The sequence below is a fragment of the Papilio xuthus genome, unplaced genomic scaffold (assembly GCF_000836235.2).
Source record: "Papilio xuthus unplaced genomic scaffold, Pxut_1.1 DF824992.1, whole genome shotgun sequence".
In the NCBI taxonomy this organism is placed as follows: domain Eukaryota; kingdom Metazoa; phylum Arthropoda; class Insecta; order Lepidoptera; family Papilionidae; genus Papilio; species Papilio xuthus.
In genome coordinates, this window is record NW_013533657.1 from 2,361,189 (window position 1) to 2,387,593 (window position 26,405).

Sequence of the window (26,405 nt, forward strand, 5' to 3'; positions counted from 1 at the left end):
TGTGAGGCAAGCGAAATGATAAGGAGAAGCATGTTACAAAAAAGCGATTTAATGATAAAGTTTCCTCAATATTAACATAATTTCATTTATTGTAAAATTACAAGGATTTTACACAAATTGAAATAAAATGATTTGGACCACAATTCATTTATTGACAAGTCAAAAAAATATAAGAATAACGTAAGCTTCTTAATTTTTTTGAAATTCAGGAAGCATTTGACGATTCAGACGACATTAATGCGTTTTCTTGATTATGATTCATTTGGCGCAAATGTTTGAAATGTTGGCGATTTCTATATAATTTCGCCTCGTCGGTACATTTTGTCGTAATACAGCTTCTGAAAATGAAATTGATTTCAAAATGATTAAATAATAATTTTAACGAGTACTTAGACTATAATAATTGACGAAAAGAGCTCCTTTTAATAAATATTTCATTTAAATCTTAATGAAGCTTATTATGTAAGATACGATAACGGTATTAAACGTTGTTCCTTTACCCACCTTACTAGTCTTTTATCAACACCGCATCTTAGAGAAACAGTATCAACTATGTCATCGACTAACTTTGGATCGAGACGTTTCTTAGGTGGTTTATTTGCGAAAGCTGGTGATTGCTTTCCTGAAAGCGAATGGGTCGCTAGTACTCTGAAATACGTAAATCTGGTGTGAAATAAAAATCGATAGAAATGTAAACGGTAATAAAGACTTGAATATCAGTGTAATCATATTACACCTTGTTGAACATCATTACCTGCGTGGAAACACAGCTTGTAACAGTTGTCTTGTAACGCTCGTATATGAACTCCAATCCAGATCTTCAAGAAGTTTGTGTGGCACCAAAACACTACCGTTTCCTATCGGAACCTAAAATTATGAAATACTTTATACAGCATCTTATTAATTTCTAATTTATTGACTAGTAGTTAATTAAAAAAGAAGTACACCGGATTAACGGTATATAAATGAACGAATAACATAAATAGAACATCATTGTTTACCATATCTGTATTGTTTGGGACTGGTTCACCTATATTTGTAGTGTGGGCGGAAGCGCGCCTCACGCGAATTCCCACGGCTTCCGAAGGATCCGCTTCGCGAATAGTTGTGGTCATATTCTGACTAATCCAATCTTCTTTTAAAGTAGGACATTCACTCGTAATTGATTGTTGATTCGGTAAAGTTCTCTCCCAGTCCGATGTCTCTGACATCATAGGTACGGCATCGTTTAAAGGAAGATTCGATACTAACGTCGTGAACTGCTTGTAAAGTCTATGAACTACCACTTCTACATCTTCGATCGCTGATAAAGTAGGTAATTTTTCAGTGAGGTCAGTTTGTGTACTTTTATCGCAATTTTCGTTGATCTTAATCTTTTTTCCTAGAACTGGCTCCGCTAGTGGTGTGCTGGTGAGCAGCAATGGGTTGTTCTTGCTGTGATGGAACGATAGATTGTTGTAAAGGGCAAGAGATGACTCCGCTATGTTATTGTATTGGTGATTTTGTTTATTTGTCGATCCGTTAAAACTGCGGACATTCGACTGAAATTAATAACAACATTATAATTTAATGTTTATACTTTAATTTAGTTTATAAATTTATTTTATCTAGATAATATACCTCTTGCTCACTGTCTGATGTTTCATCGTCACGGACGTTTGAGCGTTGCGAGGAACGACAAGCAACTGGACTAGGAACAGATTGACGAGCGCTACTTCTTTCACCCAAAAACTGAAATACATATAAAATAGATTATTAGCAAACTTTTTAAATGGAATAAATAAAAGTTTTCTATATTATATTTGTAATTGCTAGACTAACTTACCAAGTTTCCGGGCACACTCTTCATCTCTTTTATAGTGTTAACACATAATGAAACTACGTTCTTCACTTGTTGGTCTTGTCTCTCCAATAATGTTTTAAGTTCTTTAACGTAACTTTTGTTATCTAGAAAAAATATACGCAGTTGCAGAAAGTAAAAAAAAATGTAATATGCAGATCAGTAAATATTTGTAATTCTAAATCACTAAATAGCCTCACAAAGTATGTAAGTTGATCATGTTGCATACTAATATTATAAAAACTGTTTAGTGTACAGTTAGCAAAAGAATAAAAAACAAAATAAGTCTTAAAGACTTACCAGATATCCTGAGGATCTGTGCCTTCCGAATACCGTTGCCATGTTTATTCCTGATGTTAACTACCTTACCAACATGTACGTCACTACCATCACTAATCAAGGAATTAGCGTTAACAATACCATAAGACGAAAAGACTGCTTCCTCCGTCCATTCTACAAGCAACCAAAGATGTTGAGACATATTAAACTAACCTATAATATGCACAAGTAATCACTAATAGATCGCAACTTCAACTGAACCAAAAAGGTACATACTATTTCGCAGGTAAAAATGGGCGCATCCCTAAACACCCCAAAGTAAATTTCAGCTGGGACTCTTCCCCAAAGTGAAGAAAAAAATTAACAATACCACTCGGCGTCGGTCATAAATGCTTAACAGAACTTACTATTTAGGTCTACTTTATCTTAAAGTATTACGACAGGATGAAACAATGAGGTTATCAGTAGTAGAAACAACTTTGAAAAAATAAATTTCATTGAAATGCAATATTAAAGCAATTTTTATATGAATTTTTATCCATTATTTGTTGCAAGTACACGATATCCAACAATATCCTAATAGGAAAATTTAACCGATATCATTGCTCCGAATCAAAACAAGTTTCTGTCGTTTCTTTGATTTATCGTACAAAACTGTGGCCACTTTCCATAATACCGTAACAATTAAATGTACATTTAATTGTTACATAGTTTTGAAACAGCAACAAAAAACACCTTTTTAAGAAATTGAAAATACTACGTACCTACCTGCATGTTTGTATATTTCCTCCGAGTCGTTTTTAAAATTCGCCACTCTGGACCAGTATATCAAATATATCATAAAATGTATTATTATTATAAAATTAGAGAAATATACTATAGAAGTATAGGATAAAATAAATTATACCTGTTTGTTATCTAAAACTATTTAGGTAAACGGACATAGCTACAGCCTTAAATGATTTATTTATTTATACACTAGTACAAGTTTTGTTATTACCGTAGTTTAGGAGCCAACTTATTATATTAAATGGAAGTTCTAATTTCCCTTGCTAAATATATTAATATGTAAAATAAATAAAATGTGTAAAGTTTGTTATGAAAAGTTGGATTCCAATAGTATGTTAGGATTACGCGTAAAACTTTTAAGTATTTCCTCTACAATATAAAATCTACTTATTTGATTCATTTAAGCTATATACTTATTTAATTCCAATAACAGAAAGTAAGAAATTATTAAATGAAATATTTCATACAATAAGTAAACGTCATTAACTAATTACGTCGCAGATTAACTGCGAAAGTTATTATGGAAAAAGTTAATGATTTTCGAGGATTTGCTTAAACAATAGACAACAGGTATTTTGGTTCAGCGAAATCTATTGTAATGACCTCTAATAATAACAAGTCTTAGATATATTTTTATTGCCGCCGCCCGGTGATAAACAATAGAGCTTAACACCACCTAATTCTCGTCCCTACCGGGGTAGGTGATTTGTAGAAGTAGGTGGTGAAACTAAATCAGTATTCCCCAAGTGTTTGTCCATGTAACTTCTCACAAATATTAGATTGGTTCTAATAAGACTTTGGAAATAGTATTATTCGTAAAAATAAACAGTGATCATGTCTGTTGTGAGTAGTTTTAAGATATTTCATTTGTGAATAAAAGCTATTTCTATTTTAAAAAATCACTTCTATGCGAAAATATTATTTATTTCAATAAATGATTTAATTGCACATTACTTAAATATTTCTCCTTAATTTATATTCGGTGAGCTTCTGAAGTGAAATGTATCCATCTGCAGAATTTTCCTTATACTTTAGTTACATATGTCGTGAGTTTAATATATTAATATATGTGATAATACCTGTACATATTTCAACAAATTTTTCTGTTACAGGCCAAAGTATCAGAGAATGCCACCTCAAATATGCAGGACATGCAGGATGCCGCTGAAGCGCTTCTCTCTTTACGCGGAGAGATTGAGATTAGGGCTGAGTCTTGTAAGAAAATCTAATATTAAATATTGATAAGAGTTATTAACAAATATTTAAACTTAAGAAATATCCCTATATAACACATCCGTATTAGTTTAGTTTAATTTATTGAGGCAGAAATCAACACGTGGCACAAGAAACAATTCAGAAAATAAAAATATAATTTTTTGTTTCAGCTAACAGTTCCGCATTAAGTGAAGGAGAAAGAAATGCAGTGCAAACACTTATATTGAGTGCGTTATTTATGCCAAAGACGGTAAGTTTGTTATACAATTATTTTTGTCGTATAATTGTAACAATATTAGTAGTCTAGATACATTTTATTAAGACGAAAAAATCTTTTTTTCTATACAAGTTCTTGCGTAAAACATCGGAATTAATTATCCAATTAGTTTTTGGTGTGTTGGTTTATGTACGATGATAAAATTAATTACTCTTCAGGCCGAATCGAAAACACCGAGTCGTAGGCAGAGTTCACCGGAAACGCCACCTAATACGCCTATCCCAAAAACTGAAACTTTGGTAAGTGTTAACTAATACTGTTGCTATTATTGATTATCTCAGACATTTATTGAGATAATCATTAATAGTCAGATTATGAGAGTTGTAATTTGTACTTTGCTACATCAACCTCATGTTCAAACTTGCAATAATAGTCATTTTTTATTTTAGGTATGCAAGTACTGCCGTGGTATAAACTACTATAAGAGTCGTGACCAACTTAACTCGACCCAAGAAATGAATGTTTTAAAAAAATTAGAATCACTCTGCAAAGAAAGCGGATCCCAAACCAATCAACAAGATCGAACAAAGGCTTGTGATGCAAGTACGCAGACCGGTGATTCAGCGCCCGAAGCAGATTCCACATTGGAAGATATGTTGTCTATTAAAATCACACCTGTGAAATCTGAAAGAATCGTTACGTCACCTTCAACTTCTAAATCTAATTATAAAACACCTAAATCACCAAATATTAAAAGAAAGAGAGAACATGCAAATGAGAGTGCATCGGGTAGGCGACAATCATCACACGTTCGTAACAGTATTTCTAGTTACGTTGAAAGTGATTTCGTAAGTAAATTTTTTAAATGGTAACTTTATTATGTCATATTGCCAAAATGATCTTGAAGATGAAGTAATTTTTTTTTCAGGAGTCTCCTAAAAAGAAACCTAAGAAAAATGTGACGTCCCATGGAATAAGAATATACAATAAAAAACCGTTGAAAATTAAGAACAAAACTAATTTAAACAGCGATTTGGTAAGTAATTAATATAAAACCATTGTAATAATTTAAGAATCTAATAGGCGGTGTCAACTGTGATATTTCTTTTAGTAAATATTGTTATCACTATAATTTTCGATGACGTTGTTGAAAACAAGAACATCAACATGTGTCAAAACAAGTGTCACAGGACAGAAGTTTCATAGTAGTTCAAACTTTTGAATTTTTGGCTGTAAATAACAATTTTTACAGGTTGCAATTGGTGATGGACATGCATTAGTACCAAACCGTTTACTAAAACACATGGATTGGACTTCTTACACGAATGCTACCAGAAAACTTTTGAGAGCAGTGTTTTCAAGAAGGTAATACTTAATAAGATACATTCAACTGCTTTTTACGTAACATCTTTTATTTTATAACGTGTTATTATTTTTCAGTGTACTGGCAACACATTCTCTTACGGGGAAACCATCGCCAGCATTCCCAAACAAGCCAGCAAAGAAACAGTTAAATCCAATGCTTGTGAATGATATTGTTCAAACTGTTGTGGATAACTGTCGGGTTCCGGAGAGCGTTGTAAGGACCAGTATAACAACCAAATGCGCCGACGAAAGCAAAATGCTCCGCAGTCGTATGCGAAAAAATAAACGTGATTGTGACATAATAGATAGAGAAAATATTTCGCCATCGGACAGCAAAACCGACGATTCTGACGATTCCTTCTATTCCGATTGATTTTAAGCTTTAAAAAATATTACTGGTTGACATCTACTTATATCCGAAATTAATGCAAGATAATATTACAAGTATAATTAAGTTATATGATCGTGCTCATCTATGAAATATTTTTCTAAATCATTACTAATATCTAATTGTTTTGAGATATCATTGCTAAATAACGTAAAATGATTATGAATGTATGTGATCCTTACTTCTAATTCTCATTGTTATTTTATACCATCAATCTGCATTTATTATACGTAAAGAGAGATCATTATTCAAATAATATCTTAACACATTTTCGAAATCAACAGAAACATTTAATAGTTAAATGATCAAAGAATAGCGTACCGTAACAGTAAAATGTTTCTATTTGTAACAACGAAAAATATTTTACCCAGTGCCTAATGGAAGGTAAGGTCCTAAGTAAAGGTCGGCTATATGCGCAGTATGGTAGTTTTAGGGGCTTTTTATTTTGCGGTGGCTGCAATATTATCTGTTATTTTATATAAATTAAATAGAATTATAAGTTTCATTTAAGAATAAAACAATGCTTAGTATTAATATTTCCTACAATATTTGTTAGAGGCCAAGTTGATTTTAGTATGCCAAAAATGTATATGTAGTGTAATTATAAGATATTTTGATACTCAATTACCTTAGTGCAATAAATTAATGTAAGGTTATTGTATTTTTTATTTTCTTTACAAAATAATCCCAAAAAACCCAATCGATCAATCTCCTATACATTCCGGAAAATAATACAAACCTATAACACACTCGTTACTATCAGTTAATCAAAATGTCATATCTCAACTCACAAACACATTGGAACACATATACATACCATTTCCATATACTCAGTAATTTGTAATAGACTCCAATAGGTAATATATGATTAACTCTTATGTCAATTTCCTTACATTTTTGTCGCCAACTTACGAGACAAAAGTTTAACATTTATTTTGTTTATTATCGCAATTTGTGTATTTTAAGTAATGTGATTTTGTTTCAAAACATTTGAAATAGCAGTGGATTTGTAACAGCTAGCTCTCAGACTATCTTCAACTAAGAACGAATTCTACCAAATTTTTGTTGAATTTTACCAACAGCAACATTAATTCTATTCGTTGTTCATTCAAAAGAGTGAATGATTGGTTTATACGTGAACTGACAATGACAGGTGACATATTTATTTAGATTTAGAAGTCAATGGAGTTGGACGATGTGTGCTCATTAAACTTAGAAAATTGTTAAAAATGAAATATGTTTCGTGATTATAGTGTAAAAATTTATTCTTTTGATGCAAATTATGCGATAGCAGTGTGTTGATAATCGTTGTACTTAACACCGAATATGTCAAACGACAACGATCTGTTGATATCGCTGCCGCGTTCTTATTTAAACGAATTTTACAGCAAATATCTTAATTTGGTTGAAACTTTTTACTATGTTACGCTGTCCGAGAATAAATCAGCGATCGCGAAAGATAAATCGGAATATGTGTTTTTCAATGTTATGTTCAATTTGAATCCAGTGGATGGCAATTTTAATCCTTACGAGCTTGTCGGCCGAATTCAAGTAAGTAATAATTTGGATGTTTTAATTCTTGTAAAAAATGTTATTGTTTATTTTTAATTTGTTAAGTCTTCTTTATAATTTTAGTATACCAATATGTTTCATTGAACATTAATTTAGTTGTTTTAAGTTATTTTTAAATTTGCTATTTGAATCAAATACTCGTCTTTTGTTTTATGTATTGTTTAGTTCCTTGAAAGCTTATCAATCATTAAGTAAACAAATGTTTGTAGATTGAGTTATATCAAACTATATCAAAAAAGCTTTATAAATTCTATACGGTTATTAAAAGTAGTGGCTGAATTTGTGAGTTTAAAGGATGTGTTTAATTTCTATGCCTTATTTAACCCTAAGTCAACTATTACATTTAATGCACGTTTAATGATAACATAAGCGTTAATTTTCTCCTTCAAATTCTACAACAGGAATGGATCTTACTAACCATTTAACACTGGAGATGTAGTTATATGCATAAATAAGATGTAGAAGTATCATGTCCCATTTGTGTCCTGGACATTAGAAATTATCTTATTACCTTGTTGGATTGCTAGTTCGCTACTTGGTGATGTCTTATTGATGTCTTCCATTCTAGTGTAGTGCCAGGTGTTTGGTGTCAATTTTTTAATAAAAAACATGTTATTGTTTGAATTTAATATTCTTATACTGTTTTGCCATACAGTTTATGTTAATAAAATAAATGATGTTAAATGCAGGTATTTATAACTTTTTTTTTTAATAAATGAACTTTCAAATGAATTATAAAGAAAGTACTGTATGTAGCCGACTTAACTTTCGCGGATCTTCGCGTGGAATTAAAGAGAGTAGGGTTAACTTTTCCGGATCTAACGGCGGATGCAACGAAACGGCGAAACAGAGGTCAGCGTTGCGCGTTTGTTTGGGGGCCGCTCGGTGCAGTGGGCGCGCAACCCGGATCTCGTCGCCCCGCTCTCCCCTTCACTGTATTGCCGTGCGTTGTGTGCGTACGACGTACGTGCGAGAGGAGGCTTTCGGTGTCGCCGCTAGTATCGCCGCGTATCACGGCGCGTCCGCACATGCGATGCGAGCCGAACAAATAACACGCTCGCCATGTTTACGATCGAGAACTCGCAGGTAAACGTGTAGCACAAAAACTCCTGTCACGGATGTTAACTAAAATGAATGATCGACGTATGAATGAAAATGTTTTACGTCTTGCTGGTAAACCTCACCTATCTCCACAGCAGCCTGAGTTTTAATACTAAGTTTAGGAGAAGAACTGTTTATAACAGCAGTTCATAGGTCGATCATCTGCTTTAGGTTAGAAGCGCGAGTTTCACAATGCAAGACTCGCGACGCGTTCCGATGTTCATTCAAGTAACGATCCCGGAAACGAAGCCGGTTCGTCAACGTTACGTAGGTATGATAATTGCTGTCGTCAGTGATCAAATGTTGTTATACGATTCCGTATCTTTATGCCCGTCTGCCGAACTTTGGTGAGTAAGACTTTTGTTCCACAGTACAAGTGATGTAGATAAAAAAACAAACCGGACGAAGTTATGTAATTGCAATCTCGTTCATTTTTTTGTGTTAATTCACAAGTCTTTATCTATTCGTTGTTAAGTTTTAAGATTTAATCTACTCTTGACTTATTCATAATGATGTAGCAGGATTGAAAGCTAATGGACCAAGTATTATGAAGACAACGAAAGAAAATCAGTTCAGTAATCACAAAGCTTTGCCAAAGATAGCGAACCCCATCGACTCTGAACATTGAAAATCGAAGATCTTTTTTAAAAGACAATTCGAAAAATGCTTGTTGACATGAACATCAATAAATATTACTTTAATATTATACATAATCATTGCTTTAATTCTTCGATAACGATCATTAAAATAATAAAAAGTACATTCACGTAGTTTAAAAATAAACTTTAGATAAAAAAGTTATTTAAGTGTCGTTTTCGCAGTGTAATTCGCATCAATGATCAGTTCAGCGGCACTAATTCTCGTATTAGTGTCAAGTGACGATACTAATTCTTGCTGCAAACACGGCAACAACGCGACTCGTTAATTGCTTCGGAGGATTTCGGTTATATTATCTATCTATACTGTAACAATGAGTTATCTCTGTCTAACCGTTGATTTCTGAGACCAAAATCTCTGTATAAAACATATGGTCAATCCTGTTATTATTTTTTACAACACAGAGATAACAAACTAGTTTAAATGGGAGTTTTGGTCTTAGAAACCCACGGTAACTAAATTTATTATCACTTATTGTCATCATTTTCGTGTTCTTTCATAAACTGAGATAACAATATGTTTCTTTACGGATATTTCGACAGTAGTAACTTACGGTAATAATTAAACAACCGATTGAAGAAAACATTTAAACAATTTTCTCTATGTCGTTGACAAAATTTATATATATTTATTAAGTTTTTATACAGAAATATGCAATTTACACTGCAACTATCTTGTTACAAAACAGGCTAATTTCATGATGCTTTATTATTGAGTCAACAAGTTAGAATGAGATTCTCTGACAAAAATAATTTCGCTCACCTGTTACCGATATTAGTAGGCAATTGATACGTTTTTTTTTAAATTTTAACACATTTGTAATTAAGTAGAGATTTTATAATGAGAAATGTATGTAATGCTTTTTTTGAAGCAGATTAATCGATAAGATTCTGGCTTCTGAGTCAAGGATACCGGATTCAAATTCCTTTTGCACTACTGTTTGTTTGCGCGGCCCTGTGAACGTCAATTGCTTTGAAACAACTATGTCTTCCATCGTGGGAGGTTTTCTTAATGTTTATTTTTAAACTACAATTATAATCTTGACAAGATATAATATTTATTTGATTATAAAACCTCGACTGGCCAGAACAATCAAACGGACAAGAAATTTTATTTTTATTCGTTTGATTTACCAGATTTGACGTTTGTGACGACATTACCAAGACGAAGGTAGACCTACAGTTAGTAGTAATCTACCGCTATTCAAAACCATAAATTAAACTTTTAGTAAAGAAAACTTAAATAATAAAGTTACTATTGCTTCAAAGTTTTAATTCAAATAATATTCACTAATTTTATTAATTAACAGAAACAAGTGTTCTGGCGTAAGCAGTGATTACCTTTAGCCTATAGATTTCCAATTAACAATTTAAAAACTTTCGAAAACTTGGTAAAATTTCTTTCATTTCGTAACTTATGGATAAAGGAAAGTTAAATCCGGTATGAATTGTAATGCAGTTGTTATAAACGGATATCCAGATATCTCTGTGTCAAGTTTGCCTATTAAATTCAAATCTGCGATCGTACGTCGGCCGTTGAATATAAAACGCTACAGCTCGATGTAGTGAAAGTGCCGCAACATCGGATTTCTCAGCCGCGAATGGAATTAGATGATTTCCCCTTTTGTACAAACACAATAAGAATTCTCTTATCCGAATCAGTGTGACTAGAGCTAACAAACTTTATTTATATTATATATTATTTTTTGATCTCGTTTTCATTTAATGAGAAGATACACTGAAATGCTAACATTTAATAATAGAATCCATCTATGGCTCTTTGTAACTTTATGTTTCAAATTCATCTCTTTGGATAAATTTACTAGGATTATTTTATAGTGATCGATAGAAGGTTATTTCCTTGATTAAATAGATCAAAAGATTTACGTAATATGCGGCATATGACTTCATTTGATATTATCTATTTCGTAGAAACGGCATTTTTATTAAGAAACAAGGATAATGGTCTTCCGAGACATGATGCAACATCATACAGCGGTCTCATAATAAAAGTATAAACAGACAAAAGATTTATCCCATAAATAATCCAGTGCAAATACTGGCTAAGCTATTCTTTAACGGTATTTTTAAAATATACCTGAGGGCGTAGTTTATGGTCGTAAAAATATTATTATTTTTATTACTTAGTACTTGTACCTTAAGTAGAATTGTGTAAGTAGCTAACTTAACTACAAACATCTAGGAAATCTTCGTCCTGATTTGATTAGGAGACGGTTTGGTAATCTGATTAGACGGAGCACAAAAGATAAGATGAACTTAAAACATAGAATCAGTGCTTCTCATCATATATTAAGGAACAAATGTTTTGTTGCGATGTAGCCTTTTAAATATGTAATTTGGTTTTACGTGGTCAATCGCCAACCTTAAAAAGAGACTTAGCGAATACTCTACAAAGAAAAATAATTTACAATAACATTGTTATTCGATAATAAATCGATATTCAAAGTTAAACAGAGCAATGTTCGATATTTGTGATATAAACCCAACTCACACATACATAACTGTCATTGTATGTTAATATTACATATTATATCTTATTTGGTATTCACACTTCCTACATAGCATGAGATAATAAACTAGAGAACGTGACGTTTACGTATTGTCTTAAGTGTTCTTGTAATAATGTGAAACTTGTGACAAAGTTGTAAAAATAATTAACGAGTTTGTTTTTAATGTATTTGGCATTAAAATTGCTTTAAACCACGGAATACTTCCAAAATAGTAGTGTATTTAGGGTGTTAGAATATCTTTAATATCAGTGTGTGTATGTGTGTATGTTAAAAAAAGGGCTTATTATTACTTAAATTTAAATAGAAAATGAATATAAGTTACTTGAACAAATAACATAGTAATATTGAACGTGCGTACCGTAAACAATGACTATGAAGACTAGAGCAGAACTAAATTGTCGTCAATTGGGCCGATAAAAAGATTGTCGCGACACGACAACATTCTAATATTCGTTGAAACGTGTATCAAGAATATCCGGTATGATTATTGCTCTGATGTAATACGAATGGGCGACAGGGGCCCCGGCTTGGGCAACTCCGTCATTGTACACGCCCATTCTACACATGTAACTGTATTGTGTAAGTAAACTAAATGAGGGATTCCACTGCACTGATATGTGTATTAAATATATTGTTGTCTCTGTTTTGTGATAGGGAATGAATGAGATAAAAATATGTATTAATCCAAGTGTCACTGCAATGTAGTTCTAGGTTAATGCTTGCTATTATGTTCAAGTGCATTCAATTATGTTTACAATTTTTCCTCGTTACTCTTAAACTGGATTTGTTTACTATAAATTAGCTGGTTGTATATTTTTATTAGATAAACTATTGCGTCTAGGTATATAATAGTCGTGACGGAAATGTATTGGCGTTTCGCATACCTTATTCGGCGTGTACAATACATGAAAAACTAATCATGTATCGTATAAACCTTTAAAAAAATTAAATTTATAGCGATACGTTTGAAATTTGAGTCTTGTTTTGTCAACAAAACCTGACCTCCACATTTTAGTTAGAGCAACTAATGCATTAAAACGGAAAACTTTTTAATATTTCAAACCTTCTTTTGGATTAAGGCAAATATAAACAATTTATAAAGATTTATTTAAATTTATGAAATGTAATTGATTGATATAGTTGACCAAATTTAGTATCTGAATGCGTATAAATTTAGGCTAGATTGATTTAGATCCAAATCTACATTGTGACGTGGGTGCGGTCGCATAAGCAATTTAATATTCAAATTGTGTCATATTAAATGTTTGATTCGTGTTAATTAATGACCGTTGATATCTGTGGGTCCAATTATTTATTGAAATACTTAGTTTTCTTTAATTATTTTTACAATTGCAGCAGCTAAAGTTTGGTTGGTAGTTGTATTGTTCCGCGTACTTTAATCTTATCACAAAATTGTAGACAGAGGAGACATCCTGTTTAATAGTTTGATAATTAAAATCGAACAATTAATTATCGAACACTTTTACTTGTTTACGAATTTAGACAAAAGGGTATTCTTGTGATTTCAATTATTAATCAGTTTCAATTATATAGGCAACCAGGGCTTATATATGTCTCAAAACTATCTTAGTAGAATAACTTAATAAGAAATGCACAGGATTAAGCCGCATCTCTAAAGAAATAAATATTGCTATCCGCTTATATATCGTTTACCATGTTTTCCAGTAAAACGCTGTAAAGCTCAATTCGTTGTTAATTTTAATTCCATTAAATTTAAATTCTAACTCAATTTTCGAGATTAAACTGTATGTAAGGTGTTAAATTGCGAAAAATATATAATTGTTTTTTTTTTTAAGAATTTATTGTGTTAACATCTGAACGCTTTATAATCTTGTTATATGTCACATATTGAGAAATATAAACATAAATTCTCATTAATAAACATTCTCATTCATATATGCTTTACTTAAAAGGTAAAACTAGACCGGGTGGGCAACGTGTGCCAAAATAAAAAAAAATGTCAAGGCAATTAAAGATTGGTCCTTTCGCTTCAAATAACGTGCTTTGTCGTTCGTTTACCGTAAGTTTGTACTAAAACACTGCCACAAAAATATATTATCTTTTTTTTCATAAACAATAATAAGGATGATTTTTTTATTTCAGTACAAGTTCACGATAAGTTTATTCTTGCAGTTATCTTGTAGATACGACTGACAAGACGGGACATCTTTGTCGCCTTATGTATTGAACTCTTGACTAATAGACTTATGAATTCCTACTAATTAGACTATTTAAATAATAGGTTAACTCACAATAGCAAACAGTGATAACCTATCGAAGAACCCTTTGTCGATTTCTACAAAGTTAAAAATTATCGCTACGACACAAACCCGTATGATAGGAACAAATGAAGGTTATTATAGGTAACCGCTGCGCTATAAGGTTGCTGAACAGATAAAGGCGTCATAAGAGTTAAGAATTTTATCTTTTAGTATTCCTAGGGATCTATGATTATGATTAGGATTAAGAAACTATATTAATGAATAGTTTTTCATATAATACATAACTTCAAAATTGCATCGAAGTTCTCTATATACGAAGCTTTGTGTGTGCGCTTGTTTCTACGTGTGTGCATGTGCGTGCGTGTGTGTAAAGTGTGCCGCATCCTGTTGCGCGGTGACGTCACATCGCACGAGCCGGCGCGCGCGCACCATTGGCCCCGCTGTTATCTTTTCCGAACGCGCGATAGAATTTCTCCAACGACCAAACGGAACTAATCGTATCCGATCTATCGCTGTTGAGATTTAAAGATTCCACAACACCGACTGTTTGTTGTGCCGACTTGCAAGGAACTCGCGACTGATTTCATGAATCGATTTATATCCGACCTTTCTCAATTATTTTTGTAGAATTGAACCTAAACATCGATTGAACGGTTTTTGGGTTTGCTTACTTTTACAAAAGTATATTGAGAAATAAATCTATTTTCGACTCTACAATTGAGATATCAAGATGAGACGTTTTTATAGAATTTGAACGTTTTACTGTTTTATAAATCACAATGTATAATTCATCAGAAACATGGTTTCCGGTGAGCAAAAATGAAACCTGTTATAATTTATAGCCTTTCCGATCGATTTTAGTCAAACTTTTATAATACAATCATGGAGAGACAAAAATCTGTATGAATAATAGATTTAGTTAGTAATTTTATGTAAGCATATTCTATTGAAAACCGGTTTAAACTGCGCGTTAAATATCTAAACGTCGATATTTTGCTAGTTCCGGTAGTCGAATACAATTGAGCTGTTTCTAGTAATTACACTAATAGTATTATTTATTATCTCGACGTGATTCATTGATAGCGTATTCAGATAATTGAGTTTAATTATAAATTAACCACAAGCATGTAAAGAACCTTTTTATTATATGTTTGCGGTACATTTTAATAATTAACGTTTTAATTGGCCGAAAACCACATGTTTTGGTAACAATGCAAAGCTATTGATTTTTCATTTTATCTCATCTCTCGACTCATCAATTGATTTTAATACTTTTTTGTTTTTTTATTAGTATTCAATTTTCTTTACTCATTTGGAACGATTTATAATTCCCCTTGACTACTCGATTCGATGTTTTTATCACGATCAAGAGTTAAGGATTATTTTCAAAGAATACTAAAATATTATTGTTTATAGAACATACTGGTATGAAATCCTATTTCAAAAACCAGATATCGAATGACGACTGTTTGAAGCTTGTTAATATAAAATTATTGCAATAAGTTTAAACGTTACCTTTATAATAAAACTGACGTAAATTATGCGAACTTTTGACAGATTAATAGTCTATCGGTCAACTGGTATTGACATAACAGTTATAAATAACGAAGTGCTTTTATAGTGAACATAAAACGCTGACCTGTTTGATATATTTAAAATTAAAAAGACAGCGGAACTCACGCAGTGTGACCCTACGCTCGCACAGCTGATGCAATAAAACTTAGCCTTCTAGATCTCAGGGTTGCCAGTTTTCAAAGATATTTAAAAAAAAATCATTTGAATAATTATCTTTGAATTATTAATCTATCGTAGTAAACGTGAGAAATACTACTACGTAAATCAATGACATGAATTTTCAAAACGAGTTATAGATCTCGTTATCTAGCTTTTGATATTAATAATGATGTCAAAATGTCTTAAACTTACGAAGCAAAGGTTTTGCGAAAAGTTATTTTTTTTAAAAAGATAGCCTGATAAATATGAGCTGGCAACCCTAAAGTAGAGATATCGATCACCAGCAGCGATACGAGCAATTCGTGCGACCTCTAAAATTTAACTGGGACGTGTGGTGCCAATATGATTTATTGTTTAACATGACGGTACTCTGATCAAACCGCAGCAAGTACACTAACTTGCACAGCAAATGTAACCAAAACTAATTATAATATCGATCAGGTAATCTTTAACTTTGTCAGGGCGATGAAAACCAAAGTTTTGACGTTTACATCGGTTAGATGTCTTAGAAAAAAAGGGTCGTAGACTTAAATATCAATTCGGTTAACTTAACAACAAATCATTGAAATCTTGTTTTATCTACTTCCTTGATGTTATGAACCTGTCTAAGGTTAGAAAACGTTTGCAGCGTTTATGAGCATTCATAAGGCGAGATATATAAACAACTTTCAACAGGCATTGTAGATTTGCATACAAATCTCAAACACCTCTATTCAAGGTTCTGCCGCGCCGAGGAAGTGTCCTTACATCTCTTGTGCCATTCCATTTACACATTAATTTTCTTAGTACATTTTTCTAAATATGTTATTCGTAATGTAAAGGCCTCCATAGATACGATTCAGCACCCATAACACCTATAGGATTTGCTTGCACGTAACAGACACGTGTAAAATCCTTGGCGTCTACTACTGGCACCTACCTTATTCCCTACTAGTATTATCGTGTTATAATTATTCCAAAGTCACGGAAGAAATAAAACCTTCAAACTACTAATGTTTACTTGAATAATGCTCCAGTTTGAATGACGTAGTCGTGCTGCTGCGTAATACGACCGCAGAGCAGGAAAAAAAACGTAAACAACAAAAGTGCGGCGAACGTAAGCGCGTGGTCTGCGCGGGGGAATCCAAATGGCCTTTTTTTAACACCAGCCTCTCGCGAGAAACACCTTTGTTTTGAAATCAATCGAGTTATTTCCAATAGACTAACGATTCTTTATTGTTATAGTCGTTATTAATCAATTACACTTCGTATACGTAATTTTTTCCCCCCAGAAAAGCCTTTATAATTAATTAGAGTATAATTCATCGAGGATAATTTTATTTTTTCGTTTTGTTTTTATGTTAAAACATGTGTACGTTTATACGGCAAAGTAAATATATTTTGTCGTCAAATTATTAAATCAATTGTGGAGTACATTGAAGCCAAGTTCAAAATCCAAAACAATTACACTATTGTCGTTGGACAATTACAAAAAAAAATTACATATAATAAGACGCTTCCAAGTTAAATTCAGTAGAGGTGATTTCTTACGTCTTGGGTACGCGACTCGTGTTTTAGAAAGTTGCATCCGGCTCGAGGGACCTGTGCTTCCGCGACCACAACATTAATGTTAAGATCATTGCTCCCATAAATTATATCTATTTGACCATAGTTCAAAAAGCTATGTAAATTATAATACTTATTGATACATTATATACGCAAAATCTCGTTATATTTTTTTAAAGATGTTTTAAATATTTAGATGATATCATTTGCAATATTAACCCTGACTAATAAAGTGTAGTAATCTAAGTGCATAATCGTGATCACTGACATCGAAGAATTTGTCATGTACGTCGCTCTATTGAGCAGGAAGTCGTGCTGCAATGTCTGCTCATATAAAATTGTGCCAGTAATATTAATCCTGCTAATAAAATATTGGTGTTTTAAACTACATATGTCTTAGTGCAATCGCTTTCTACAAGGTAAAGTCATCATCACAAAACCTTTTAGAAACCTCATTTATACTGCTAAAATATAAAAGATGTTGATTAGTTTCATTCAAATGGGCAAACTAATGGAATGATTTTAACAGCCGTACTATCCATACTTATCTTATAATTCTATAAATTTTAAACATATGAAGGTGCTTTATTAGTTTACAATTATTTTATAACAACTATGCATAAGTTAATAATATAATCCGTCAATGTCAATCAAGTTGAGATTTAAAGTTAAATAAATGATATTCAGTAATAATTTTCTCTCTATATGCTAATCGTATTAAGACATCCTTAACTGCAGCCCCTCATTTCAATTCCATTTTTTTCCTATTCAATATGTCGTCTTAGTATTTCTATAGTCTATCTAACCATATTAGTTACATTTACGTGCATTGTTTTCCTTAAAAGATGAGTAGGCAACCTTCTGTTTGTATGTTGTGTGATACGAAATCTGTTTACTTGTCTAGCTACCCCAGCGACGAAAGACGAAAGCTCAAATTATCTACTAACAAACTCAGTTTTATGTAATTTACGTAGTTACATAAAGGATACATTGTATACTCTTTTATAAGCAATATGTGTCCGCGTAGAATGGTGACCGAATTTACCGCGCGCTTGCCGGAGACGCGAGAGTACGGGGCGACACATAATCCGTAATCAGAATTTCGATCTCGGATTCTCGGCCAAGTTGAGTGAACGCCGGTCTCGACACGGATGTTGCAATGACTAAGAATTAATTTTAGTTTTGCTGCTTGAGTAAAATCGATAACTGGTTTTAGCGCTAGAAACTCGACGGAGCGATATAGGTCCATTGAATGTTTCGCGGCGTGTGGGTGAGACTTTTGCGGATTTTGATTGTTGGAATGAATAACGAGCGGTACGTTAGCGATCGAGAGTTGTGAACACGGCAAAGGTCAATGATCATCAGGTAGATCCGCTTCGACGCCCTCGTGACCCTGTCCTACGCGAGCGAAGCGCCGCACAACCGCATATATCATACATATTATATTTACATTTATTGATACTGCTTTATCCCGCGGTTCCAAAAAGTTATTTTCGGTAACCGATATTTTAATCAAATTATCGCAAACAAAAGACACTGCAATTTAAGTACAAAGGAAAAACCTATTTTATTAGAAATATTTTGTAAGTAACACAGTCCCACATTCAATTTGCATTTAAATTATTGTTAACCATAATTCCAAGTTTACCAAAACATTTTCTAACTTTTAGATTTAGCTTTTATAAATTATATCGAATAAGGTAATATTCAAACTAGATGATTACACTAAAATGTCACGAGGATGCTATTTGATTAACATCAACACGTCCAAAAGCTATGCAACTAATCTCATAAATTAAACTTTGACATTTTCAAATAATATCATTCAATATCACGAACAGATATTTCCTTCTCCGGGTCCAATATGTCATCTACAATCTGACAGGTTATGCAATTAATAAAATGAATTATTGCCTGGAAGTGATCATCGTGCATATGAAGAAATAATCGTTTCTATAAGAAATTGAGGTTACATTTTGTCTGAGCAAATGTCTCATTTGTACAAACAGTACAAATGGACTAGATTCGAATTAGATTGTTACGTGAATTGACGAACACGATTTAACTCCTTCGTTACACTATTTACAACCGGCTTTGTAGTTGTGATTAAAATAACAGATTTATTGCAACTACTGACGGTGTAATCTGACTAACGTTTAAATGCGAATGCATGGATGGATGTTTGTTAAAAGGTATCTTCAGAACAGCTAAACAGATCCGTAATTGAGCATAGATGTAGAACATAGTGTGGAAGAATACATAGGCTACTAAGTTCACGGGTATCAGAAAGTATTGACAATATATACAAAACTAACTTTGATATCATATGTAAAAAGGGTGATTGTTCCAGCCGTTACTATTAAGTGTGCTACTGCACACTTAATAGTAACGACTTATCTCTATCTTTTTAGACACGGATATCAACAGTGTTTGAATCAATGTCGCGATTGAATGAATTCAACCTTTATTTTGGTCTATTCTAATGCAGGAGAGAAAGACGACTAGGCATTTTAGTAGCGGGATTCCACTCGCTTGCTTTTACTGTTAGTGGAATAAAATCCTACATAATATGTAGATATCTGCTCAAATTATAGCCGTGGAATCTAGTTTATGTATGGTTGAGCTCACAAGTTTATCGATGTTATTTGTTTTGGCATTGTGTTTGCCAGTTCTTTGTATATGTATGGTTTAAAATTTTATTTGCATCCTTTCGAATTAAAAAAGGCATAAATGGTTAACTTGAAATGCAACTTAATTTATGTTAGTTTTTCTTCCATCACTTGTAATAATGGAATTGAAACTATTATCTCCAAGCGACTACACAACTACAATCGAAACTTAAATCCTTGGCTTCAGTATTTTATTACGATATCTAACTACGGTTCAAAGAATAGTTATTCTTTAGATAAATAATACATCCTTTGAACATTCAAATTCATTTGAATCGATTAATATTGAGATAGTATCTCTTGAATCACTAAAACAACACTTCATTATCGTCGACCATAACAGCTTTTTTTTTAGGTAATTCTTACTTTTATATATTACAATCATTTGTTTTTATTGAGTGGTCTTAAAAAAAACAAAACAGTCTTAGACGTAGAAGCGTGGGACTCAAGGTTATATATCAACGAGAGTTTCTAATTGTTTTATGTAATTAGTTTATCCGGGTTTCTAATGTATTGGTTCACTTAGGTTGATACACAGATACAAAATCTTATTTATCGTTTTAGAACTAAAATTTAAGAAATAATAGGAGTGATAAAAAAATCCTGTCTATAAAAAGTGGAAGTACCACAATATTATATTAAGAGGCCTTGTGATTATATCGTCGCATCATTCGTTTGAAAGAATTTATCTTAGAGGTTTTTTTCTTAATTCAAGGTTGCCTAGCATAGTTGCATAGTTTAGACTTCTTACGAAATTATGCCGAATTAATTATGTTAAACACGTACATTTGACTATAGTATCGTTTCTTTTTTTTATTTTTAATGTCTATTATAAATTAAGCTTCAAATTATAAAATGATGAACCTAAACTGAGGAGGAAGAGATCCAATCGTGTACGAATTAACCAACAAAAAGGTGTGTCAAGGGCATACGAAACGATGTATCCTGTCTACTACTTTAATACCACTATGATTATCATTTTTAAACATAAAAACTGCTAAAGTTTAGACTTTTAGAGACATAGAAAATAAACGTTAACTCATTTGCTTCTTTCGGTTATAAATGGCTAGCGATTGGATTAGACGTAATATAAATAGTTCTCTTTAAAAAAACATGATTAAAAAGTTATTCAGTAAACAATTAATTGTTACCAGAAATATGTGGAGTCATCACTTGGCTGGTCGGGTGAGCGCGGCGAGGATTCCAGCTACGACTCCGAGTGTGATGACGATGGAGGACATCGGACCGCCTCGCGCACACCCTCCGACACCCTCGCGGCAGAGTTCGCGGAGTACGTCACACTAGCTCCACCACCGCAGCCTAACCAGGTAAGAAAATAAAATACCAAATAATCGAGATCTTAGAAGATAATATAAATAATGAAAATTCAGTATGAAAATGATCGTGAATTGAAAATAAATTAAAAATAAAAAAAACAATATTTTTAAGGCATTTTTATAATACAGTTCGTAATATGTTTAGCACTTTTATCAGTTACGGTAAACCATACTACAAACATCGTTCAGTTAGCAACTCTGTATAGAATAGTATCTGTGTTGCCACAATTCAGTGCTAAACTGATTACGTGGGGAATATTCAGGCTGCATCGCTAATTGATGCGTCCTCGATTCGCGAGATGTTTGCTATTTCACACTGGTCACAATATCAATGTACCTTTTGAATAATTCATTATCATAAACAGAGGTCAATTCAATTCAGAGGGGTTATCTATCGTCTTTAATACGCCAATTTGAATCTTTTATCTTTTAAATCTTAATAAAATTGACATTGGTTTTGAAATAGTTCTGATACTTGCCTCCTATTATAACCAAATTTATTTACTTATTACTAATCGACCTATTTTGTTTTTTATTTTATTTTAAATGTATTATTATTATAAAGTATAAAATAAATATAAAGTTATGAAAGTAATTTTAAGTGAAATGCTAAATAAAAGGAGAAAGTGTTGGCAATGTGCCCCCGGCCTTATCAAATGCGATTAGCGACAGCTGGACGCAGAGTGAGACTGTTTTAAAACAGAACTTTCATATATTAGTCTCTATCCGTAAGATCTAGACGATAATTTTTATGTAACAGATTCGTCAATAACTTGTATAGAAATTTAAAGGGTATAGACATATTTAAAGAATTATAACTACAGGTCCTTTGAAGGATTGTTCGATTCGGGGAATCTCTCGGGAACCTTGCTACGTAACTATGTTAATTGTACCCCCACGAGACAGACAATTGCAGCTTATATGAGACTAATCCTTATATAAGTCATACGGAATTTCAATGTTAGATAGAAAATAGGTCATTCTCTTTTTCTCATCTGTGATAATAGCACGATACGTAGAAACTTATCTATTTGTTTATGAGCGGAACTATGTTAGTGACGCACTAATATATCAAGAAAATACGGCGCGTGCGTCAGTAGTCATCAAATAAATAACATATATTTGTATGTAGAACTTATAACGTTAGAAATTATGATAAGATTTAATTAATAGCTTCCTTAGGTATACATTGAAATAGACATATATATGACGTACGTCTCGATAACAGTAATAATATATCTTAGCAATGTCTCGCATTCACTTTCGTTATTTTAGATTAACGTATAGATGTTTAATTTATTTAAATCTACTAGATGCCATTTTAACGGCCTTGGTTTAAAAGCACTAATAATTTTCTTAATTATGGAAGTATTTGAATTTAAATATGTGCAAATATAGATTTTCGAATCCAGTATTACTGTGCATCAATAAAGCAATCGATCGTGCTTGTATTGTTTGTTTAGGATATTAAACACCAAGTACTTTGCGTTTTTAAAACCTAAAAAAAAAGTCAGAGAACTTTTTTAATTACTATGTAGTTTATAGTATAACGTTATAGACAAAGTTAAACCTTCTGTATTAATAAAATATATCAATCTTTAAGTTTTGGCTATTTAGCTAAGAGTTTATTGTTTCGTCGATTTGAGCTTTACCATGTTTAGTGATGTTCTTTAACGTTCAACAGGCTAAGATCGATTTCGCGGTAAAACTGGGCTACTCGGAACGTCTCGCTCGAACTGCGCTGCAGCGGTTGGGGCCGGACCCACCGCGCAACGAACTGCTGGGCGAGCTCATCAAGCTAGCGGCACAGCGACCCGCGCGCCCCTTGTCGCCCCCCGCGCCCGCAGAGCCCGAGCCCAGCGTCGAGCGCGCGCCGCTCCGACATGTCGTCATCGACGGCAGCAACGTCGCCATGAGGTAACACACCGTGCAACATTTACGTAACCTAAACTTTGAGAAACCAGTTTTCTACGTGTATGTTGCACGTTGAAACTGTGCATATTTTTAACACACGAATTTATCAACCAATTACAAGTTTTGCCGAGCATATAAGTAAAAAGAAGATACCAAAGATTACAAAAGAAATAAAAAAATATATTACATTGTTCATAATATTGTTACACTGTGTTTCTGAACGTATTTACCAAAAACTGTTTTTTTTTTCAGTCACGGTAACAAAGAAGTTTTCTCGTGTCGTGGCATAGAGATATGCGTGGACTGGTTCCGAGCGCGAGGCCACAAGGAGATAACCGTCTTCGTACCGAAATGGCGGAAAGAGGCTTCACGACCCGACAACCCGGTAGCTGATAGAGACGCCCTCGACCGCCTAGAGAGAGAACGGGTATTGGTGTACACGCCGAGCAGGCACCTCGGCGGCAAGCGGCTCATCTGCTACGACGACCGCTACATCCTGCGTCTCGCCGCCGAGACCGACGGCATCGTCGTCTCCAACGACAACTACCGTGACCTCGCCGCCGAGAGGCCCTATTTCCGCAAGGTCATCGAGGAGCGCCTGCTCATGTTCTCCTTTGTAAACGATCGTTTCATGCCCCCGGATGATCCTCTCGGTAGATCCGGCCCCACCTTGGATGCATTTCTTCGCCTTCCCCCCTCGAAAACAGATCCTCCACCCGCCTGTCCCTACGGCAGAAAATGTACATACGGGAACAAGTGCAAATTCCATCACCCGGAACGGGCCGGACGCCCGCACAAGCCGGTCGCCGAGAAACTGTCCGAGCGGGCGGCCAAAGCGATGAAAGCCCGCGACCTGCACACGCTCAGCCTGCCGCCGAGCGGTCGGCCGGCGGACAATAAGAGGCCGCTGGCGCGCGCGCACTCCGCCGCGCCCCGAGTGCCCGACGCGACCCTAGCGACGCACTTCGACCGCGCCCAGGTGTTGCCCGGTCCTTCGCAGCCGCCGCTGGACACACATCCGACTCACTCTAACCAGCATAGAAAGTTGGCGCGGCAGCTCACACTGAACCCGGCTTGCGACCCGAGACTGCACGCCCACGCCCACTCCCACGCGCACGCAGTGGCTGGGCGCGTGGCGTCGGCGCCAGTGGGCGCGGCGGGCGCGGCCGGCAGTGCCGTGTCGCTATCTCCGTGCGCTTCGGAGGGCGCGCTGCAACAGTGGGAGGCGCGCCGTCGCATGCACTTCCACCTGGCGGGCATCTTCCCCGAAGCGCACGTCGCAGAGGCGATGGCCACCTACCCCGAGGAAACGGATGCGCAGAAGATGTGCGCTATCATCTTGGACCGGTACCGGCCGAGCGAGGCTCCACTGCCGCGCCTCTCCTATCATTAACTGTCTATGTATTGCTGCTCGAATTATCCTCTGTTTCATTTTGAAATGGAGATCATATGTTCACTGTGTTGGTAGCACATCTCGCTTGCAAACATATTCAATACTGACGCTTTACAAGACGCTTTTGGAATTTGACTAGATATCTAATTTTGAAAACAGACGGACTGAAAAAGAATCATTGTAATATATCACAGCCTTAGTATGTTGGCAGCCTTGACAAATCAAGAGTGCCTCATTACTGTGTACATTTAGAGTTATTGCTTCATCATACACTTCTACGAAGCGTATGTGTTATTTAATAATTTCGTATTAAGTTAAGTTTTTAAGTTTGTACAAATTATTCTTCGTAAATATTCGGTTCAACTATATACTAAATATATATAAAAATGCATATATGCATGCAATATATGCAAGCATGAAGCCCTTAACTTTTAAGAATAATTAACAATTATATATTTCATATGTGAATTCAACTAAAATTTTGTTAAATAACAAAATATACATTTTTATATACACACATGTTTAAAATGTGTAGTTATAGCTATCATGAACTATATATTATTGGTACTATGTACTAAATTGTTTAATTATAAATAGTTTATTCATATTACATTATAAATGTGAGTTTTCACTGTCAAAATACCTGTACAAAAACACATTATTCTCTTCTTTTAAAAAGAATGAGAAATCTGACATGTTTTGTACATTTTTTGACAATGACAATCCACAATACAAGTTTTTTTTTTGACACATTTGATTATAATTATTTAGTTAACTTTAGAATGAGTATTAAGGCCAGACATATAATTACTAGTTATTATTGTATAGTTATATATTTTGTGAACATTCTATATTGTTTGATTTATATCGAATTGAACTTAAATAAACTTTAAATGCAATGCATCGAATGAAAATGTAAGATAAATTTTATCTACCCGCTTTCTCCACTGCATATTCCATTTACACTATGGAGTGATGTGTTTTTGTATAATTTAAGTGTAAAATTTCATCAATAATCAATACTGAATGCAAATCTTATAGTTAAAAATGGGGTTATTCTTGTATGAGTTAACTCTCATAGATAGCAAGTAGCTTGCAATTATATCTATTTTACAAAGTTATATAAATTTGATTGCTTAATTAAGCTGCAGTTTACAGATGTTATATAATACAGTCAAATCTGGAGAAGCAAGAGCCATTGTCATATGAGATAAGCGAAACTCGGTTAGAGAGACACTTAATATTCAAAATACTGCGGTCCCCTGAACCCTTGTTTAACTGTATTTGACTTTTTCTTTAGTATTATAAGTTACAGTAATGATTTTTGATGAAATTTAATTATGTACTCTGAAAATGTGATAGGAAAATTCTAAATATATTATAATAGAAATCCTGTAACAATTTTTGAGTAGAATAAGTGAATTCCTTTTTATAGGAATGTTTTATGTGTTTTATTATGTCTTTTTTGACATTATATTAAAATAACTTACTTTATTATTAAATAAATGATTTTATTTGAAATATTACTTTTATTTTAATATACAATTATATGATTACTTTACCTTTACTCTGTTTGGATTGTTAGATATTCTTTTAACAATCATTTTCTTGTACGCT

At 33.6% G+C, this 26,405-nt stretch overlaps 2 protein-coding genes and 1 long non-coding RNA gene across 4 annotated transcripts; 2 read left to right on the forward strand and 1 right to left on the reverse strand.

Annotated features, from left to right (window-relative positions):
* Nucleotides 1-140: 140 nt before the first annotated feature.
* Nucleotides 141-2,960, reverse strand: LOC106126519 (uncharacterized). The gene is made up of 8 exons (XM_013324231.1): nt 2,888-2,960; nt 2,141-2,293; nt 1,826-1,947; nt 1,621-1,731; nt 1,002-1,541; nt 755-867; nt 505-648; nt 141-338 (listed from the first exon to the last, which is right to left on the reverse strand). The coding sequence occupies exons 1-8, from the start codon at nt 2,958-2,960 to the stop codon at nt 206-208; spliced, it is 1,389 nt and encodes a 462-aa protein (XP_013179685.1). The 3' UTR covers nt 141-205.
* Nucleotides 2,961-5,344: 2,384 nt separating this feature from the next.
* LOC106126691 (uncharacterized) lies at nt 5,345-6,671 on the forward strand. The gene is made up of 3 exons (XR_001228378.1): nt 5,345-5,376; nt 5,593-5,705; nt 5,781-6,671. It is a non-coding gene; the product is annotated as an uncharacterized LOC106126691 (long non-coding RNA).
* A 569-nt stretch (nt 6,672-7,240) lies between these two features.
* On the forward strand, nt 7,241-25,233 carry Regnase-1 (zinc finger CCCH-type containing protein regnase 1). Of its 2 annotated transcripts, none has more exons than XM_013324468.1 (4): nt 7,241-7,644; nt 21,299-21,472; nt 23,166-23,398; nt 23,648-25,233. In XM_013324468.1, exons 1-4 carry the CDS (start codon nt 7,420-7,422, stop codon nt 24,786-24,788), a joined length of 1,773 nt encoding a protein of 590 aa, XP_013179922.1. In that variant the 5' UTR covers nt 7,241-7,419; the 3' UTR covers nt 24,789-25,233. The 2 variants fall into 2 exon arrangements, with proteins under 2 accessions (XP_013179922.1, XP_013179923.1); XM_013324469.1 differs by lacking the exon at nt 7,241-7,644 and adding an exon at nt 8,408-8,751.
* Nucleotides 25,234-26,405: the final 1,172 nt, after the last annotated feature.

Bases quoted from the DNA above. Each gene is read 5' to 3' on its own strand.
- LOC106126519 (XM_013324231.1), bottom strand. From the start codon at position 2,960: ATGATATATTTGATATACTGGTCCAGAGTGGCGAATTTTAAAAACGAC. The intron at 1,948-2,140 runs GTAAGTCTTTAA...TATTTTTTCTAG, and splicing joins ACAGATCCTCAGGATATCTG to ATAACAAAAGTTACGTTAAA. The intron at 868-1,001 runs GTAAACAATGAT...TCATAATTTTAG, and splicing joins TCCCAAACAATACAGATATG to GTTCCGATAGGAAACGGTAG.
- Regnase-1 (XM_013324468.1), top strand. From the start codon at position 7,420: ATGTCAAACGACAACGATCTGTTGATATCGCTGCCGCGTTCTTATTTA. The intron at 7,645-21,298 runs GTAAGTAATAAT...AATTGTTACCAG, and splicing joins AGCTTGTCGGCCGAATTCAA to AAATATGTGGAGTCATCACT. The intron at 23,399-23,647 runs GTAACACACCGT...TTTTTTTTTCAG, and splicing joins GGCAGCAACGTCGCCATGAG to TCACGGTAACAAAGAAGTTT.